This window comes from Boleophthalmus pectinirostris, unplaced genomic scaffold (genome assembly GCF_026225935.1).
Source record: "Boleophthalmus pectinirostris isolate CB_2022bp ecotype Guang Dong unplaced genomic scaffold, ASM2622593v1 HiC_scaffold_14, whole genome shotgun sequence".
NCBI lineage: Eukaryota > Metazoa > Chordata > Actinopteri > Gobiiformes > Gobiidae > Boleophthalmus > Boleophthalmus pectinirostris.
This window is the reverse complement of record NW_026571047.1, coordinates 20,432,187-20,453,087: the sequence shown is the minus strand read 5'-3', so window position 1 is coordinate 20,453,087 and position 20,901 is coordinate 20,432,187. Positions and strand designations below refer to the sequence as shown.

General features: G+C 38.0%; 1 protein-coding gene across 1 annotated transcript in view; it reads right to left on the bottom strand.

Annotated features, from left to right (window-relative positions):
- The window catches only part of tanc2b (tetratricopeptide repeat, ankyrin repeat and coiled-coil containing 2b), a 271,242-nt gene that overhangs the window by 195,619 nt on the left and 54,722 nt on the right, over window positions 1-20,901 (bottom strand). The window contains exon 3 of the mRNA XM_055150162.1: window positions 18,250-18,351. Coding sequence (XP_055006137.1) covers window positions 18,250-18,316 — 67 coding nt within the window. The 5' untranslated portion in view covers window positions 18,317-18,351. The remainder of the gene's footprint in view (window positions 1-18,249; window positions 18,352-20,901) is intronic.

Sequence of the window (20,901 nt, the reverse complement as noted above, 5' to 3'; positions counted from 1 at the left end):
AAAGTTAGAAATAAATAAGTGGACTGTGGATGAATATGGACAATAAAGAGTTTGTAAGACTGGAAGTGCAATCCATAATCCAGTATTATATTGGCAAGTAAAATACTGGCATCCGAGTTATTCCCATCACCTCATAAATACAAAACAATTATTTGAAAAGCAATGTCGTATTACTGTAATATATTATATGAATGTTAGCTAAGGATGTATTGAGTGTGCTGCTGTCTATGTTCAGGAGGTCAGTGACAGTGTTTGGGCTTCTGGGTATATTGTGTCTCATAAAGCACTACACTGCATGTACTCCTACTACTCCTACTACTCCTACTACTCCTACTACTCCTACTACTCCTACTCCTCCTACTACTCCTACTCCTCCTACTACTCTACTACTCCTCCTCTACTCCTACTACTACTGCTACTACTACTGCTACTACTACTGCTACTACTCCTTCTACTCCTCCCCCTACTCCTTCTCCTACTACTCCTCCTACTCCTCCTACTACTACTACTCCTTCTACTCCTCTTACTTCTTCTTCCTACTCCTCCTACTTCTTCCTACTCCTCCTACACCTACTTCTACTACTCCTACTCCTACTACACCTACATCTATTTCTACTACTACTACTTCTACTACTCCTTCCTCCTCCTATTCCTCCTACTACTCCTACTCCTCCTACTCCTACTACTACTACTCCTCCTACTCCTCTTCCTCCTCCAACTCCTCCTACTCCTCCTTCTCCTCCTCTTACTCCTCCTCTTACTCCTACTACTCCTACTCCTCCTCCTACTACTCCTACTCCTCCTACTCCTCCTCCTACTACTCCTCTTACTCCTACTACACCTACTTACCCTAAATTCCTACTACTCCTACTACTCCTACTGCTACTCCTACTCCTACTTCTACTAGCAATGTCATATAAAGGTAGTATGTTAGACAAATGTTAGCAAGTCTGTGTTGAGTGTGGTGCTGTCTGCGTTTAGGAGGTCAGTGACAGTGTGTGGGCTTGTGGGTATATTGTGGGAATATTGAGTCTACATAAAGCACTGCTCCTCCACAAACTATACAGACACAGCTTTAAGTGCCGCCCACACGCCATCACACTCAAGTGGCACTGCCTTCAGCCTCTTGTCCACTCGTCTGAATTGTGTTTGACCTTATGCGGACTTGTATTTTGCTATCACTTTGTTGCCGCGGCGACTGGGTTGAAAGGTCACAGGTGCCCACTGACGGGGTTGGCAGCTCTCAAGGGTAAGAGTCATCTACATGGGCAGCGCTGGGTATATTGTTTTTGACCCATTCGAGCAAGGAGCAACGTGTGGTGGTCATCTAGTGTTATTTAAGAAGTGATGAGAGAGGAAGTGATGAGGGCAAACTGGTGCGGCCAAGGGTTGTCATGACGATTTAATGTCAACATTCAACTGAGGTTCTGTTGTTTTTTCTAAATATAACCCGTAGTTTAGTGAATCTTAAATTAGGGTTGTTAAATCTGACCAGTTTTGAAATTGTTATATATGTTTTAAAAGTAGGATTCTGTGTGTGCCTTGTAATCGTTGTGTTGTAAATGACTCCAGGAGCATTTGCATTTGAGAGGAGATATTTATATTCATAAATATATCAAAACATGATACAAAACCATAAATTATGATTTCACAAACCTGATGCGATGTGCAGTAGTTTAATTAGTAAAAGGCACACCGATTGTGTTGTGATAGTGTTCTGAACAGGGGGTGATTTAGCAACAGAGAGCAAACTAAAAAATTCTCATGGAAATTGGTTCCAGTTGAAAGGCCTAACAAGATTATTGTATTTTTCAGACTACAAGTCGCACCGGACTATACGGCGCACTTTTGGGGAGAAATTTATTTTATAAAATCAGAGATCAGGAACTGACATTTCATCTTGAAAGGCAAGTTCTAGTAATAACAACAGAATAGAGAACAAAGGCCTGTTAACGTAATAAACTCTCCATCTCACTCCAAATCACTAAATCCATTGAATTCTTCATCCTCAGTGTCACTTCTGAGTGACTGTGATCTCCTGAGGTAAACAGAGCACCGCTCCCTCTTCTGTGTAGCTGTTGTCAGACTCAGTTCCAGTGCTTTTCTGAATCCTGACAGGATGGTTTCGGTTGTCATTGAAGTCCAGGCTTTGTCGATCCATCCAATGACTTCCAGGGAAGTTGCATGGCGCACCCTCCCGATTACTGTGAAGCCCCAGTCCCTCACAGGTTTCTCGCTCACTCCAAACTTTCTTTCTGCTGCTTGATTACCATTTTTGGCTGAATATTTAACCACTTACAGCAGAACAGAGGCTTTTTCTGCAGAAGACATGTGCAGTAGAGTGAAGTGACAGTGATACAAGAGTAATAGGAGCAGCAGATACTGACACACAAGTCTAAAGCCTCTCAAGGTTGTCAATGTGAACATTTTAATATATAAGTCGCACTGGAGTATAAGTCGCAGGACCAAAACCATGAAAAAAAGTGCGACATAGTCCGAAAAATACGGCATATACAAATTTACTTAAGACCTTACTAATTTTAAGATGATCCAAAAAGAATACCAATATAATACAGCCATACAAGTGCACACACCAGAGAATATTTGTGCCAGTTCCAAGCTTAAATATCAGGGAGAACAGACAGGGGAGGGCATCTGGCTTTAAACTGCATGCTCAGAGATGGATGATTTAATGCAGATTTCAAGTAGCATTCACAGTATCAAAATATCAACAAGTTTAAATCTTTGGAATATGACTTCTTGTTGTCCTTTAGTCTCACATAACAAAGCAGCAAATCGTGGAAACTTGACTAAAATCTTTGAGCAGTCCGAATCTGGTGAAAAGCTCTTGACAGACTTGAGCACGTACAAGTTAAATGTCAACAGCTGAGCAGAGTCTAAGCGCCCACTGAATGAGACGAGTCCAGACTGTGTCCTGAGGAGGCAGAGGTCAACGCAGTTCTACACAGATGCTCCATATTGATCTACTCACTCACTGGCCCTGACCACTGCTGCTGCTGCTTAAAGACTGCATTTGGAAAGGTAATTAAAACCACCAGAGATTAATGGGGATTATAAATGGGATTAGATTTGAGATAAACAAAGGTATTTCTTGAAAAACTGGTAATAATAATGTTTAGTCTGTGATGTGCACAGTTGTGTTTTCCTGCCAGTGCCTCTTGGCCAGGTCATGTTTGAAAATGAGAAGTAGTTCTTAAACATATTACTTAGTTAAGTAAAGGTTGAATAAATAAAAATAAATAAAAGGATTACACAGGAAACAATATTAATGCAATTAATCTGATAATGTATAATACAGCGTGTACTCCGTATTCTTCTGTTGACAGTCAAACTTCATAGAAAAATGTATTTGTTCCTGAAGATGGGCTATGTATCTAAATAACTGATGAAATTACCAAATATATATAATTATATATATATAATTATATATTAAAATATACAAAAAAAAAGTAATTTTTTGGTATATCTTAAGCAGCTCTATATTAGATTTATTACATTAAGGGTGGTTTTATAGCTCAAAAATACCCCCCAAAAAACAGGGAAGCAGGGTTGCCTCTAGGGCTGCTTCAGTATGGAAAAAATCATTATCACAATTATTTTGGTCAATGCGGAAATCAAATTATGATTTTTTTTGTTACACGATGCATTTATTTATTTATTTATTTTATAATTTATGCAAACGTTTCAAATTGAATACAAATATGGGCTACAAATATTTATTTCACAGTCACACCTGCATAACTGAACTGGGCCACAGCTGATGACGTCGTCACACGTCGTCACATTGACTTCACAGTTTTAACTCTGACTTCTGTGCCGTAGGTTTCCATGTTGAAGAAGCTCCATGTCCTGGACCCTGTCCGCACTAACATAGTGCACTTTGTGGAGCGGTTTCAGTTCATGGGCCTGCATTGTCTGGCCTTTGAAATGCTCCACATAGACCTGTTTAAATTTATGGTCAACCATAACTGTGAGCCCCTCGAGCTGAAGGAGATCCGGCCTATTGCCCACCAGGTATTGAAGGATTTACTACAGATATTCCAACAGCACAAATGTACCAAATGAATATTGTTTTCAAACACATCTAATTGATCTCATTCACAAGTTTGACCACATTTTTCACACAACACTTCATTTTTTAAAGATTCAAATGATGCCAACTTCCTCTTCTGTCTCTGCAGTTGTTGGTGTTCACGAACGTGAAGAACGAGCCGCTAAGAGTCAAGCTCATTGACTTTGGAGAGGCCAAGAGAACCTCCCAAGTCAAGCAGGGGGCTCTCATCCAGCCGTATGGATACAGGTACGAGGCATAGCTAACTAGGACTAACTAGGCCTAAACAAGGACTAAACTCATTTAAACTTGATCTGATTGTGTGCTTTGTTTTCCAGGGCTCCCATACACCGAGGCCATAGACGTGTGTGGAGTCGGCTGTGTCCTGTCCTTCCTTTTCCTTGCTGATAACATGTTCCCGGTACATTGTGAGTACCAAATTTTAGAGTGCATCACGTACATACTGGGACTAACCCCAGAACACATGCTGCAGACTGGACTCTACACCGGGAAGTTTTTTACTAAAGATTCTCACCCTGACGGCACAGCATGGAGACTTCTGGTAATTCTTCAATTAGTTGTAAATTATCTTATTTTGGTTTGAGACTTCCAAAACTATAATTTCACTTTCTTGTCATTTTATAGACTCCAGAAGAATATACCTCAAAAAACAAGACCATCACTCTGGAGAAGCCCATGTTCTACGATGTCCCCATCCCTTTGGACGGTCTTCTTGACGTAAGTGTGTACCACTGATCAACACTCACCCTCATGATGCAGATCTATATTTGATTCTAACCAGTGTGTGTGTCTGTGTGTGTTGTACAGATACATTCAGATAACTCAGCCGAGGACAAGGACAGGAAGGCCTTCATTGACCTTCTGAAAGGAATGCTGTCCATGACTGAGGAGCAGAGAGTGACTCCCAGTCAGGCCCTCGAGCAGAGCTTCATAACAATGTCTCATCTGCAAGACACTAGACTCCAGGAATAGTAAGTCTACATCATCAACATCTCAACACAATTACATAAAAAGTAAAATAGTGTGCCAATACTAATTTATGTGTGTGTTTTTCAGTTTAAAGATATCAGAAGAGCTGATGTTGATCTGTCCTGGAGTGGGCTCTTCTTCAAGTCCCACAGAGGACACAGAGAACACCTCCAGTGTAGAAGTTCCTGTCCAATCAGAAACAACATCTGACGTTCAGGACTCTGGTGTCTGGTCCCTTTCTGGATCCAGATATTATACTTGCTCGTCTCATTCTACACCTCCATGTTCTATTTGCTCGAGTGAAGCTACAGCGCCCCGTAGCAGCTCGGATGAGTGTGAGACCTTCTATTATTCGATCAGCACTGAACTACTGAGCTTCCTTGGGGAGGCAGAAAAAGCAGCTTCCTACATTTTTCCGGAGGGTGGCAGAGGATGTGAGTCGCCGTGTGCGTCTGCACCGCTGATCATCATGATCACTCATGAGTTTTATTAATAAATGCATTATTATTGCCCAATTCATTTGTTCTGATCTTGTTTTTTACACTAAGTGCCTTAGTGATTTTTGGTCTGAAGAAAATATCTCTGATTTTTAGACTTTGGTTTCCATGGTAACTAACTGTCACCAAAAGTCCAAATAGATTAAAATAGCTCTTAATTGAAAAATAAGACGAAACGGCAAATCAAAATTTGTGAGTACCAAACATCAAAAAGAAAAGGATTTCACACATGTGTCAATCAGGAAGAAGTTTTTAGCATTGAGTGCAGACATTGAGTACATGTATAGACTACATGCAGATTTTCAGATGCATACAGTTTGAATTTCAAAAACACATTACTATTGCTATTCCAATATCTTAAAAATTTCTTCTGCATAAATATTTTTGATCAAATACTACAAAATCTATTTTGCAATTGGTAATGTACTTTCAGATTACATAATACAATACAAATAGGTTTAAGATAAAAAGCACAACTTTCCCAGCCCCAGATTCATGTGTGTAAAGTGTGAACCCCATAGTCAGACTGCCCCATAGTCAGAAGCCAGGGATTCTCTGTGGTCCCTGAGACTAAAATGTCTGAGGTGGGCTGCAGAGTTTAATGAATGAAAGAGCACAGAAAAACACATGTCAAGAGTTTCAACTTTTTGATGGTAAAACTGGGTTTTGGGGGATGATTTTGAAAAAAAAAAAAAAAAGAAAAAACTGCATTTTGCTGAGATTAAAGCATGAAAAGCAAAGAAAGCAAAGAAAAGCAAAGAAAAACATGCATTCTTACTATGAGTGGGGCTGATTCTCCACAAATCTAACCTGTAACTTCAGGTTACATGCTTGTCTCCCTGGAGCTAGATAAATGAATGTCATTCTGTGGAACATTATAGATGTTACCACAGGAACAGGAAGGTAGGGGACCCTACACAAGAAAAGTTCCATATTTCACATTTCATAAGACAAGACTAAAGAACGTTGGCTCAAACTCTGTCACTTTCAATGTAGAAACCCACATACAACAACAAAAATCTACAATTTGTGAGAACCAAAAATCTAACAGCAAAGGATTTCACACATGAGTCAAGCAGGAAGAAAGGTATCAGCAGTGAGTACAGACTGTGAATATAGAGACTACATACAGATTTACACACTGTGAGATATGTGACGTAGAAATGATTAATTATTCATATAAATTTCCATCACATTTACTATTTAAGTATATATCTGGCTACATAAAATACATAATTTTGTTGAATCGTTAGCAATACTCCTACCTTTTTTGATTGTTCGATTTACTACTTCTATCATTACTATTATAACTACCACGCTTACTACTATTATTTCACAATCAGCACTAAAAGTATCACCTCTACTACTATCACTGAACTCAAGGGCATTTGAAAAGCTTAGCCTAAACCTGGTGAAAGGGCAGAGGCAGCAGGGAGCAGTGGCACCAGCTCTATGGTCCTCTTCATTCATTCATGTTTCCAACTCTCATTAAAACAGGAAGGAAGAGCACAGTCTGTGGAGCCATGGGGGCCAATCTGTCGCTAGGTGGATAGGGGCCAGAGCCAGGGTTTAGCCTCCTCCGATATCTGAGGTGCAAGAATCATTTACATGCAGTTCACTTGATATTCAATATACAAGTAGCAATATATATGTAAATATCATGCCCTCAACTGTTTTTATTACATTTCAAAATAGTAAGAAAACCCACACATGCATCTCAGACTAAAGATCCTTCAAAATCGCTAATACATATATATGGACATAAATTATTAAAAGAGGAAATATGAATAGGGCTTGCGGCAGAATTTGATATACACGCATGTTTGTGTTTGTAGTGATTATGCAGGAATACGGCAAATGTAACTGTGCACTGAATTTTTATATTTTTATCAACTGAAATGTGTAGTTTCTAAATGTGAAATGTCTAGTGGGGGGTCTGCCACCTGCTTGTTTTCATGGAGATGTTAACGCTTTGCCAGGAATTTTCCACAGTATGGCATTAAACTTATTTATTAGGGATGTAACAATAACCGAAATATCGTGATATCGTATCGTCAAAGTTCTCACAATAATATCGTGGACCATCACAATATATCGAATTACAAGTCTCTTTGTTTAAATGAAGAGTTATGGTGCAGCAATAGCTAAAAAAATAGACAGAGAGAACTACATAGACCATGATCCTTTGCTCCAGTTCAGTGCAGACTACAAGAAGAAATAACAGTTCTAAGCACTTTTAAGTCTTTGTTCTTTGGATTAAGTCTTGTCAAGGTATTTTAAGAGGAAAAAGTAACACAAAATAGTGCAATAAATATTTTACAGTGAGAGGTGCATCGTGAAAATATCATATCAAAAGATTTGGATATTGTTAAATTCCTAATCGTGAGCCTCTTCACCATTTTGTGAGCTTTTCCACGATATCGCAATAAATATGGTACCGTGAGGTTCATACCGTGGTGATATCGTATTGTGAAACTTGGATATCGTTACACCCCTTTTATTTATTCGTAGATTAAGGTGTTTTAAATAAAATTAATAATTTATTATTTATCGATACACTTTTCTCAAAAGAACAGTTACAACCCTTTTTGCATCCTTCTTAAAACTTATTGCTGCTGTCGTCCTTATGTTATTTTCCTCCTTCTTTATGTAACGAACCAAAGACTAATTTATTCAGTAATGGAGCCCTACAGCTGCGTAACTTCCACCTTCCTTCAGCATGCTTTTTGTGCGATCCACTGCCTTTTGGGTGCAACCGCAGAAGCCTTTGTCAGAGTGTTTTGTCGACATTTTGGGTGTTGTCGGTTAGAAACTTGCAAACATACAGCACTTCAGAATTACACCTTAATGATCAAACATTTATGTAAATTTTGCAGCTGAACACTGTACTGTACAGGAGACACAGAACAGAGGAGATTGATTGACACTGGTCTACAGTCCCTTAGCCAGTCAGGACACACGGGGGAGGAGCATAATGCATGTTCATACACTGTAAAAAAAGGCATGCAAAATTGCATTAAAAAATATCTGCAAAACAGTGAGACAGCAAAAGGTGAACAGCGTTATAGTGAGGGAAGTCTGTATACAATTTCCATGAGACACGAGATTGGGTCCATGAGAATGAGACAAAGAGATATTTTGATATATTAAATAAATTGTTCCCAATTTTAGCCTCACCATTTTTTATTTACTTTATTTAATTGCTGCCATTATAGCACTGGTTTTTGGGATATTACAGCTTCTCCATTTTTTAAGCAAACCAAACGTAAAAACATGGAAAAACTATTCTGACGAGTTAATTTTCAGCATGTGCATATAATCTTGTAGCAATTTTGTCTTACAAGATCGCGTGGTACGAGATCTTGTTCAATCTCTTGTCAGTGGCATTAATTCGTTTCAATATTATCATTTATCATCTATATTTTCATCAGTAATCCATCGTACTTTAAAATCTGTTACTGTGACAGGCCAATCTAGCTGTCGCAGTACTGTACTTTTTAGCTCTCAGAACACTTCTTACCATTTAGTAATCAAAGATCCAAAGCGTTTCAATCATCATTCATTCACTGCTGGGTATAAAAGTTTATTGCATTCCCAGAAGTGATCAATTAAAGTGGCTTTTCCTGGTGCCCATAATCACATTGACACTGCATTAGGCCCACAGAGGCAGTGACACAGCTCCTGCCTCTAGACTCGACTGATCCACTGGTGTCTAATTCGATTTCTGCAGCACTGTGGAAAATGAGCCTTCAATTAGAGGACACTGATTAGAGAGAGCCAGTTGATTCCTGTCAAGCACCTGCTGCCTTCACACTCTGAGGGCCCATTCAAGATATTTTTAGATTTAACTGAATGAAAAATAGAAATAAAATACTACAACTGCTACTGCAAATTATGTAATTACAGCTGCCATTTTACTTAACTGGAGAGATGATATTTTAAAGGTCCTATGTTACGCAAAATTTACTCCTGTGAGATTTAGCCCATGTTAAAATTTTGGTGCCTCCACAAAAACATACCTGGAATTGTGTTTTAATCCTGCATTATCAATCTGTCTACATCTCCAAAGTCCAAATCGCTCTGTTCCAACTTGTGATGTCATGAAGCAGTTGTTTTCAAGTTAACAGCTACATTTTACCTTTTGTTCAGTACAGACAGGAAATTCCAGGGCAGAAATTATCCATATGATTCTAGTGAAGATGTATTGGGTTTAAAAATACATCACATCACAAGGTGGAACAAAGTTTTCTGTATGCGGGAAGAACTCAGTATAAATATGCAGGATTTGTGTGTTAAAAATGTGAATGAAACAAAACACAACTCATGTTTGTGATGAGAAAAACCATTATAACAGGTCTCAAATAAATAAAAATGTAAATGTACAAATACTTATATCACTATACTACTATTACAATAAATTATTTAGAATTAATTTACATCTGATTACAATATAGCATGTGCCAAGGTAAATATTGCAATAATAACTGTACTTTGCAAATACAAATCCTAAAGGGTTTCTTGGTGCATTTTATAGAAGTTCACAGCTTGCAATCAGCACGTAATTTAACTTGTACAATCAGGACTACCTCTTCTATACTACTATAACTGCCACTTACTATCCAGTTTGGTATTTTAAGCTTTAAATCCATTTTACAGCACCACAATAATGAATATAGCTATAACTAACTAACAGTTCTGGTGATTACTACAACTTCTACCACTGCCAGCTGCTTTTCAAATACATCACTCTATACAGTGATTGCCTTGGACTTTTCCTTCATTTCAACTGTTTATTTCTTATAAAATGCAGTATCACATTATAAACCTCATCTTGAATCTTCTTTTGAATCATGTGATAGCCTTGATCTTCTTGACTCACTTAAATATTACGGTATTTTTTATATTGCTTATATATTTTTCTGATCTATGTTAAAATGTTGTTTTCTCATCACAAACACACCTGGAGTTGTGTTTTGTTTCATTCAGACATGTTTAACACACAAATCCTGCATATTTAAGCTGTGTTCTTTTTTCATGCTGAAAACACTCTGTTCCACCTTGTGATGTCATGTGCTAACACAGGAAGTGATCCACTGGGTTTTTAAAGTCCATAAACCTTAACTAGAATCATTTGGATAACTTAGGACATGGAATTGCTAATCTCTAATGAACTAAAAGTAAAAGGTAGCTGTTAACTTGAAAACTATAGTTTTATGACATTAAAAGGTAGCACAGAGCATTTTGAGCTTTGGATAAAGGATTACTCACATAAGAATGAAACAAAACACAACTCCAGGTTTTCTAACATGGCATAAAGCTCACAAAAATACAGGACCTTTTTACGGCTTGTTAAACCAGCAAAACAATGAACAATTATTCTTGCTGAACTAAAAAAAAAGACACAACTTGATTTTATTACTGACACGTTTGATGGATCCTGTGGAGCTAGCATGTATTTCTGATGTTGGTGACGTCTGCTAACCCCACAGTCAAGTCAATCTCTCCGGGAGCTCATTAGTCATGCAGCAGCCTCCTGTCCACGCAAAACGACCCTTCAACTCAATTTCTCATTTTCCAATCAACGGCTGCCACAGAGCGTAATCTCACTGTCACAGAGCCACTTTACTACTATCTGCTAAATCAAAACCTTGCCATAGAGAATAACCAAGACTGGGCTTTCATATATCTCCAAAATTGTGGTCTGCAATGGTCAGTAGTTTACAAGTGCACAAAACAAACAAAAAAACATTTTATTGACTTTTTTTTTTTTCTAGACCAACTAAAATCCAATTTAGGTTTTGATCTGAACTAAAGCCATCAGCTTTTTCTGAGAATTCAAACTCTGGTTGTCACTCACTCAGACCTGACAGAGACTGACCAATAAGAAGAGTGGGTGTGGAAAACCAGATGTCTGGTTTCTTAACCCTGGGCCACCATTTACAGAAGTAGCCTTAAAAGTTCGATTTTGTCTGAAAATAAAATGTATGATTTTCTTCAAAAATTACATTTTCGATTCTTTTCAGCCCTCTCCACTGAAAATGTTCTACAGAAAAGATTGTATATAGTGTTCATATTTTACCCATTGTTGAAACATTTTATGAATGAGATAAAACAAAGTATTGCAATAAAAATGCATTTAATCTGACGTCACTGACTTCAAAGCAGTGACCGCTGCATAGCCCTGAGCTAAATTTTGGTCCCATTCATGAAGTCTGATTTCCCAAAGCTGGTAGTCACATATTAACTAAATGATTGTCCATTATTGTCATTGTGAGTAAAGGTAAATTTACATGGTCACTTGGCCATGGAATTGTGATGTTTCTTCTCACAATTAAAAAAAAAAAAAATGTATATTGTGATTTATGGTATCTTTACTACCAACAAAACACAAATGGGGTTATGTGCTGTAGTCTTACTCACTGGCACTACTTTGTTTATTAGTTTTAAATGTTATGATGACACATTAGCCCCTCAGGCTGTAATATATGCCATTATGATCCTGTTTGAGAATGCAGGACAGACTTGTCTCTCCTGAGGCTGTGGTCAGTGACAGAAGCAGAGGGCTGACGAGCTGAGATCTGTGTAAACAACCTGCACCGATCCCCTCTGCATCTTAATGAAACACTCAGAGGATAATTGATCCCCAAACACATAGACAGAGTTATACAGGCCAGACATACGACCTTTAGATCAAACAGACTCAAACCTGCATGTGAATCTCACCAACGGGATTTATAATGACGATCACTTAATGAACAGTGTGGTCTTGAATGTTGACCATAGTTATTTATGTTACACTTTTATTAGCCAGGACCAAGACATTTAGGTACATCCGTTTTTGTTGAATTGTTAAAATATTTCATAAAAAACACCAAAAAATATAGGGTTTCATATCTGTAAGTAAAGCCCATTGCTTGCTATACATAATCAAACCAAACATTTGTACAAAAACATCAGAGTAATCCAGGGTAAGAACATGCAAAAATGTTCTACTATCTCACAATCCATGTGCGTCATTACTCAGTGACAAGCTGTAAACAAATGGCATCCATCTTTGATTGCCTGGGTTTTATCGGAGTTGGTCAGAGCCTGAATACCTGTCTGATGCAATGCACCATGACACAAAGAGATCAGGGAGTGAACCGCAGATGAGAGCACAAAACAGCCCATGTAGTGTCCTACCAGATAACACCCAATTTCCTGTGTTGCATCAAGATCTGTTCAATTCACTTCAGTCGGACTGGCCTTATCTGTGTTATTCAATTTTGAAAATGCCATTCAAAAGCGCAGCAACTTGGGACCTGTGCTCGGACACTGCAGATCAAGGCTACGCTGGCTCGTCTGAAGCTTGCAGATTACAGCTCCCGCTTCCATCAGTGATCAGAATATGGGGCCAAGTTGTGATATCAGGAGCAAATCAGACGGCAGGGAGGGTGCAAATTGGCAAATAGAATAAGCAATTACATTATACTATCAAGTCTGTCACCTGCATGTTGTATGAAAATGTTAATATTTTGCCTACTGTGATCCACAGTGTCCATGCATTTCAGGATGATGAAAAAATGGATTGTTGCCATAGCAATTCAGAATGTAAAACTATTTATTATATTTTGTGAAAATGTGAGTAGTCCGCAAAAAGTAACCTTTAACAGGAACTTGAAACTCCTAAATAATATAAGCTCATCTATCTTTTGTTGATTCAATTACAAGTGTTTTATTTCCCAAAATGACTTTGTTTCGGTGGAGGTACCTGCTTGTCTGTATGGAGATTTTTATTCTATTTTGTGCAATGATCCAGAAGAAAGGATTTTTGACCTGCCATTTAAAAAACATAGTGGCCCTTTCAAATGTGCTATTAAAATGATTAAAATTGGGTATATGTTATCTTAGCCCCACTGTCTGATTATGTTTTTAGTATGGCAGAAATAGACCAAAAACAAAAAGGCCAAAACTCTGTTCATATTGGCTGTGTTGATCCTGGTTAGATATCAGTTTAGTCCTGTTTTGGTCCTGTTCTAGTCCTTGTTTAGTCATTGTCTATTCCAAGATTAGTTTCAGATATAGTCCCACTTTAGATGTGGTGTTTATGCAAGTGAACACAGCCCTAACATTTTTAATACTTACAAGAACTTTGTTGTTGAATTAATAATGAGCAAATGTGATTATTTGTTTTATTTTTTTGTCACTTCTGTCCCTCATACATCACAAAACACTGGCTGCATTCATCTTATCGCACAATCAGACGTTTTAAACCAAGAGCATTTAGGTTCTGAGTCCACCTATCAATCATGTGGCTCCTTCTACTGTCTGCTGGGCCCTGATAAAACACTGCTGTGCTAGTCCTTCCCTCGCCCTTGGATCCAAAGCGCTCGGACCTCTTTGTATATCCATCTTCTTCAAACAAATGTGTAATAAGCAGAGATAAAGTGGTTTGCATGTGTTCTACAGCTCAGAGCAGATCCACGTGTCTCAGAGGACTGGACAGAAGTATGGCTCTGCTCTGTGGAGAGTATGGGGCTTTCTGCCAAATGACATTAACAGAAAAACACCAGAGGCTTGGCAACTAGAGCACAGCCTGGGCCAGTCACTTTACATACACAAGAGAAGTTCAAGTCTTATTTCAAGTACATTCAGGGTGAGTTTTAGTCCTTGCCAATAGCTAAAAATATGTACAAACCAAATATAAAGCCAATTGTGGACATACAGACAAGACGCCAGAGTATGACATCAAGTGTATTCACCTTGCTTTTATTCAATTACCGTATTTTTGGGACTATAAGTCATACTTTTTTTCATGGTTTGGGTGTTTCCTGCCACTTATACTCCAGTGCAACTTATATATTAAAATTTTCACACTGAAGCCATGAGAGGTTTGTGTGTCAGTATCTGTTACTCCTATTGTTCCTGTACCACTGTCACTTCACTCTACTGCACATGTCTCCTGTAGAAAGAGCCTCTGTTCTGCTGCAAGCAGTGAAACATTCAGCCAAAAACAATAATCAAGCAGCAGAAAGAAAGTTTGGAGTGAGTGAGAAACTTGTAAGGGACTGGTGGAAATGGAGGGGATGGAGAACACAGCTTCATGGTAACCGGGCGGATGCACCATATAATTTTCCTGGAATTCATTAGATGGATCGGCAAAGCCTGAACTTCAGTGACAACTGAAACCATCCTGTCGGGATTCAGAAAGGCCGGAATAATTCTAACTGGAACTGATGCTGAGTCTGACGACAGCTACACAGAAGAGGAAACAGTGCACTGTTTACCTCTGGAGGTCAAAAGAGTTGCCATGGATCTATAATAATTTATTATACTTCTATGGGAGCTGCTCAGAAGTGACACAAAGGATGAAGAATTCAATGGATTTAGTGATTTGGAGTGAGATGGAGAGTTTGGTAACCTTGTTCTTTTCTGTTGTTTATGCTATAGTTATCTGAATAAATGTTCATATGTTACATTAACATACCAGACGCCCATTCAGTCTGTTGTTCTCTGTTCTATTGTTAGTACTTTAACTTGACTTTCAAGATGAAATGTCTGTTCCTGGTCTCTCCTTTTATAAAATAAACTTCCCCCCAAAAGTGTGACTTATAGTCCAGTGCAACTTATATATGTTTTGTTCTTTTTTTTGGCGGGAGCGACTTATAGTCTAAAAAATATGGTAAGTTAATCAGAGCAAATATGGTGTATATAGTGTAAGTCTGGAAAAAATACTAAAAAGTACTTAAAACAACATCTGAAAGATATGACCTTGTTTAGCAAGAGGATTTATATGAAGCTTAATTGCAATTCTCAAAGTGAAACAAAAGTTGCTTATTTATTGAGTCTGCCACCTTAGAACTGTTAAAACAACCAAAGTGCAGAGTGTATCTTGCTTCACACAATAGTCTTACGTTTCATCCACTCTCAAGCCAAAAACAACTAAAAAACTCCACTAATTATAATGGCGTCTGCTTCAATGAGGTCCACGGAGGTTAGATTTCCCAGTGTCCCAAAAGCAGCCTCGCTAGAATTTAATCTACTTACATTAAATATGAGAAAAAACCTTTAGAAGTGGCGTTTTCACACCATAATTAAGACCAGAGTGGGGTTCATTATACTGCCCTCGGAATAACCCCAAAACTTATTACATTTTAATACAACTTAGAAAAAGCACAAGAAATGCAGAGCCGCTCATGGCTGAGAATAACTTCACCACAATAAATCCCAGCTCCATTCTACAATTCATGAAGGTTTTATTGACAGATAAACAGAACGCTGAGTTGTTAGATTAAGTTAAAATTGTGTATTATTACTGCTAAAGTTTGTAGTAGGGCTGAATGATTTTAGTCAAGTTTCAGTGCACATGAACATTTGCAAACATCACAGAAACTTGCATCATACCAAAGTCCTGCACCGATGATTTGACCATTTTTTGGACCCTAAAGCCCAATTTACACAGAAAATAAGGCTGTGATTGGTCCTCTCTACATACATTTTCTACATTCTGCTTTTCTTTGATTCAATTTACCTTGAGTAATAATGTGTTTAATGCAGCGCACAATTACACAGAAAATAAGGCTGTGATTGGTCCTCTCTACATACATTTTCTACATTCTGCTTTTCTTTGATTCAATTTACCTTGAGTAATAATGTGTTTAATGCAGCGCACATTTGTTTATGTTTTACAGAAATGAAACTTAAAATCACATGGCTCATTTGCATAAACTATAAGAGCTAAAAAAACAGCTCACTTCTTGTGCTGCTGAGACAGTTCAGCTTCTGTCGGACTAAAGGACATGACTCAGTGGAATATGAGTGTTCTTTCTGTGACAGATGTGCTGATGATGGTGAGTCTGTTCTGTGCATATATCACGCTGGAGATGGTTCATGCCAGCTTTAAAAATTCTTGCCTCCTCTCATAGTGGTAGTGTATTACTTCACAGCACGTAGACCTTGACGCTGATCCATAAATAAAAAACGACTGCGACAAGGCGATGGCGGCAATGTGCATTGACGCAGAGCTAAAGTTGGCCCTTAAATTGGGCTTTAGGAGCACTGCAAAAAATGCGGTTTTGACAATCCTAAAATCGTGTTACCTGAGATCATGATTTTCAGTCCAAAACGACAGACCGCTCAGCTCTAGTTTGTAGTAGTAGGTGTAGTTTCAAAATAGTAGTTGCAGCAGTGGTAGTTCGAGTGTCTGCTAATATTTTCCACCTGTTACTTATGAAGGCTGTAGGTCTTTACCCGTTTATTCAATTAATCAGTCAATGGTGTCTTAGTCCACTAAGTGTTTTTATAGTATCATTTAAGGAATTTATATACACCACAGCAGAAAGAAACATACATGGAGTTTGTGAGAGATTTAACCTAAGACTTACACAAACTTTATTGGTCCACAGGGGAAATTATTGTGAGTTAATTATGAGTTTATTCTGCCTTTTATGAACAAATACTTCTCTTATGCAAAGCTGTTTTGCATATTACTCAATTAAATGGATTCATTACACAAATTCTATAGAGCATAGACAAAGAGTTTACACCAAATCAAATCAGAGAAACTATCATGAGCACTCTGGAATAATACTGCAATTACCCCAATTTACCATGCAACTACTATTTCTACTACTGCAGCTACTAATACAATTCTGGTATCAAGTTGAGAGTGATTGAAAATTTATCTTTGAGCATTATCTAACAGAATATAATGTACTCACTCAGAACGTCCAGTAGTCTTAGAAAGATAACCCAGCCCAAGTAAAATTATACTTATCTCTACTGTTGAATCTTCTATTTCAACTTACTGTATAAAGCTGTTGTGTGATTATGAGACAGTGAAGCTAAGCTAATCACCACAGCAACCACCATGCTACGAAGCACGACCAAAGCATTTAGGGTGCCCCATCTGTGAACGTGTAATGAAACAATAAGTACAGTATGTCATAGCCAGAGCATGACCAAAGATAATCAGCGAGACAAAACTGACAGCTTTTCTCAGCAGGAGGCAAAACCGACCAAGAAACACACATCAGAGCACAGCCGATTTCAGACCATGTCTCAAATGTGTCCTTGATTTCTTATGAGAGCATTCATTCATTCATTTATTTTCCCATTTAGGTAAGAAGGTCGCAGATGGCATATTGTATTGAATGTTTAAGCCCCGTTATGAACAAGATGGAGGCTACACAGATAGATGTACGTCACTTTTAAAATAGATTTTACAGATAAAATTCAAACTATTTTAGGGCTGCGTACCTTATATTTGCTAGTACTAGTATATGAATTATACTTTTTATCTATTGTTGTATTAATCATGAAATAAAAAATAAAAAACTACAATGTCCATAAGTCAAATTATGTACATTATATAGTGCACTTCCATCAGCAATAAAAACGTTTCTGTGTTAACTAAAAATGTATATTTGTGGTGTAAATTTATTGGGAGATTTGACAAACTGATACAAAATGTGTGTTAAAAATGTAAAACTGTCAAAACAACTGTTATATTTTTAAAGTAGGATGCTCAGTGGCAAACCCTCGTAAATTTATGAAATAAGAATATGAAAACGATACAATACAGAATCCATTCTTATCCCCATTTCTTCATTCTCCAGTTAATGTTAAGTCTGCGTCAGTCCCCTCTAATCATGATGCAGGTTTCACGTAAACACGTTGAGCCAATACAAAATCTGCTGTTTGCCAACTCACCACTGCTGCGACTCTTGCGGTTGGACTTCCCTCCAGACAACAGCATCTTCAGACTGTTCCTAAACATGACTGCAGACGCCCAGGACCACACTACAGAGAAACCTGCGAACACAAATGAAAATATTATCAGAATTTGCAAGTCCAGTCCACAAGATAATCTGTTAAAATATACAGATATAGTCAAGATAGTCAACACTACACAAGATATAGTCTTGTAGTTATTATCATTTTTTCAGATTGAAGAGGATCTGCATTTTAAGGTAGAAAGGCTCAGTAGTTAAGGAGAGTTTAGTAGACCACTGGGAGCTATGTGTCTAGCCTATTTTACGCAGGAAAGGCAGCAAATTTGGCTTTTATTCATTCAAGATGAACTATTATATGCATCCACTGATTACATTTGTTTCTTAAGTTTATTAAAAATATAAATATTAAAAGTGCATTGTGTAACTTTCGTGATAGAGGGTCCACCACCTGCTTATATGGAGATGTTTTAGGCTGAAATGTGTTAGTACAATATAGTAATAAATGTGTTTAATCTTCATCGAGACGTCACTAGGTCAAGCTACAGGTCAGATCCGTGAAGTGGTGGCCCCAAAAATTATAGGAGTGCATGTTTCTATGGTATTTTTTTCATTTAAAATGAACATAGATCTTTAACGTCATACTGTGTAACATTCCAGCAATAACAAAGCAATAACATTTGTATGGAGACATACATAAGTTCGTATGAGATTTTTTTAATTTTGCAACTATTTTTATTAACCAAAATGTGCTCAAGGTAAACAAAGGCTTAAATTATTATTACAAATGTTCATGTTTCCTCATCTAATTGGTCCTGTCCACTAAAATCACAATAGATGATAATAAGACAGGGGTTTGATAAAAGAGCCCCACCCTTAAATTGCCCCCCCAACTCCCTCCCCTCCCTCCCTAAACTGTTGGTTCTCAGATGGCAGCAGCAGATGTTGTCCATTAGACCAGAGTGAATCAGCAGAGCCACATAGACAGACTCCAGCTGAGAAAAGCCCAGACAATGAAACAAGGACCCCCCCTCACGCCACCGCCGCTCTGTTTTAATATAATGATTTTAATAAGAGCCCCTGACCCCTTGAGACGAGATTTTAGGTGCTTTGAGGATAATAGGACAAGTTACGGGGCAAATGGGGTGGACAGAAAGGAACATGGTATAAAAAGAATTAAATGATGAAATGAGCAAACAAAACCATATTTTTAATTACAGTATAAACATTAAATCTTACACAATACACAGTTTATTATTCTGTCCCGTGCTAAGTCTATTGGAGCTGCCAAGCTTTATACAACAAATGAAATAAAATGATAATTACTACATTTTGCGAAACAACTAGTGGGATTTGAACAACCAATCTCAAATTTTACTGTTATATCCTTCACTTACTTTCATTCACATTGTCTTAATAGATTAAAGGTCCCATATTACACCATTTTCTGATCTGTGTTATAATGTTGTTTCCTCATGTTCCACCTTGTAATGTCATGTGGTGATCCAGGAAGTGCTCCACTGTGTTTTTAAACTAAATACACCTTCACTAAAATAATTTGGATGATTTCAGTCCTGGAATTGACAATCTCTACTGAATTTAAAATGTAGCTGTTAACTTGAAAACTTCATGACATCAAAATGTGGAACAGAGCATTTTAAGCTGTGGAGATGTAGACAGACTAATAATAAAAGGTAACTCAAACATGAAAATGAAACAAAACAAACCTCTAGGTATGTTCTTGAAACATTTGTTACTATTTTCTGAAATGAATTGATCATAATATACTAGTTCCAGTATAGGAGCATAGTATCAGTCGATATCGATACTAGAGAGGCTGATATATCAGGCCGATATTTGACAGCTTTAAATCTCGATTATAGAGCAGTATTTAGTTTTGGCCTGCTGCCTAAAGAGTACACACAGAGTTTTATTTTAACCCTTCCAGACCGACGGTATCGTATACGATACCGGCGGACATGTTTTACATAACCGCGCATAACTTTTTAACCATAAAAGATAGAGACTTAATTTTTTTCCCTTGTATAGATAAGACCCGTGGCTTTACGAGCATCTTTCCGGCATCATCCTACGTCACACGCACGCTGCGTGGTGACGTAGTGAAAACAGGTGTCCAATAGGAACTTCGCCCTTCTGCGCGTGACGCGCTCCATCCATTTTCATTGGCCCAAACTTTGCCAAAGATTGTTGTAAGTCAAGATAGTTACTCCTCTGAGCGTCTGTGCTCATAGCATTTGATAAAGCAGACCTAAGTACCATTATTTCTCAAGTAAATGGCAAATTACGCATCTCGGTGTGCGTAATTGCGCATCCCTTACTATTTTTATTTGAGAACTTTTTTTTTAACTTGCAAATGATACATAATACACCCAACAGGACGTAAACAGCCTAGTGCCGAGCAATGAATCGGGTGTGCGCGGGTGTGAGCAGGTGCGCGCAGATGCGCGCTTGGCGTACACACATTCGTGTGCCAAGGCATTTGTTGTTTTGCGCACAGAGGATAAAGAGCTCCGGGAAGTCTATCAGAAGAAAGAAAGAAAGAAAGAACGAACGAACGAACAGAAATGGCACGCAAAGCGTCACTTTCCTTGCTGGAAGCAGTGGCGATGGT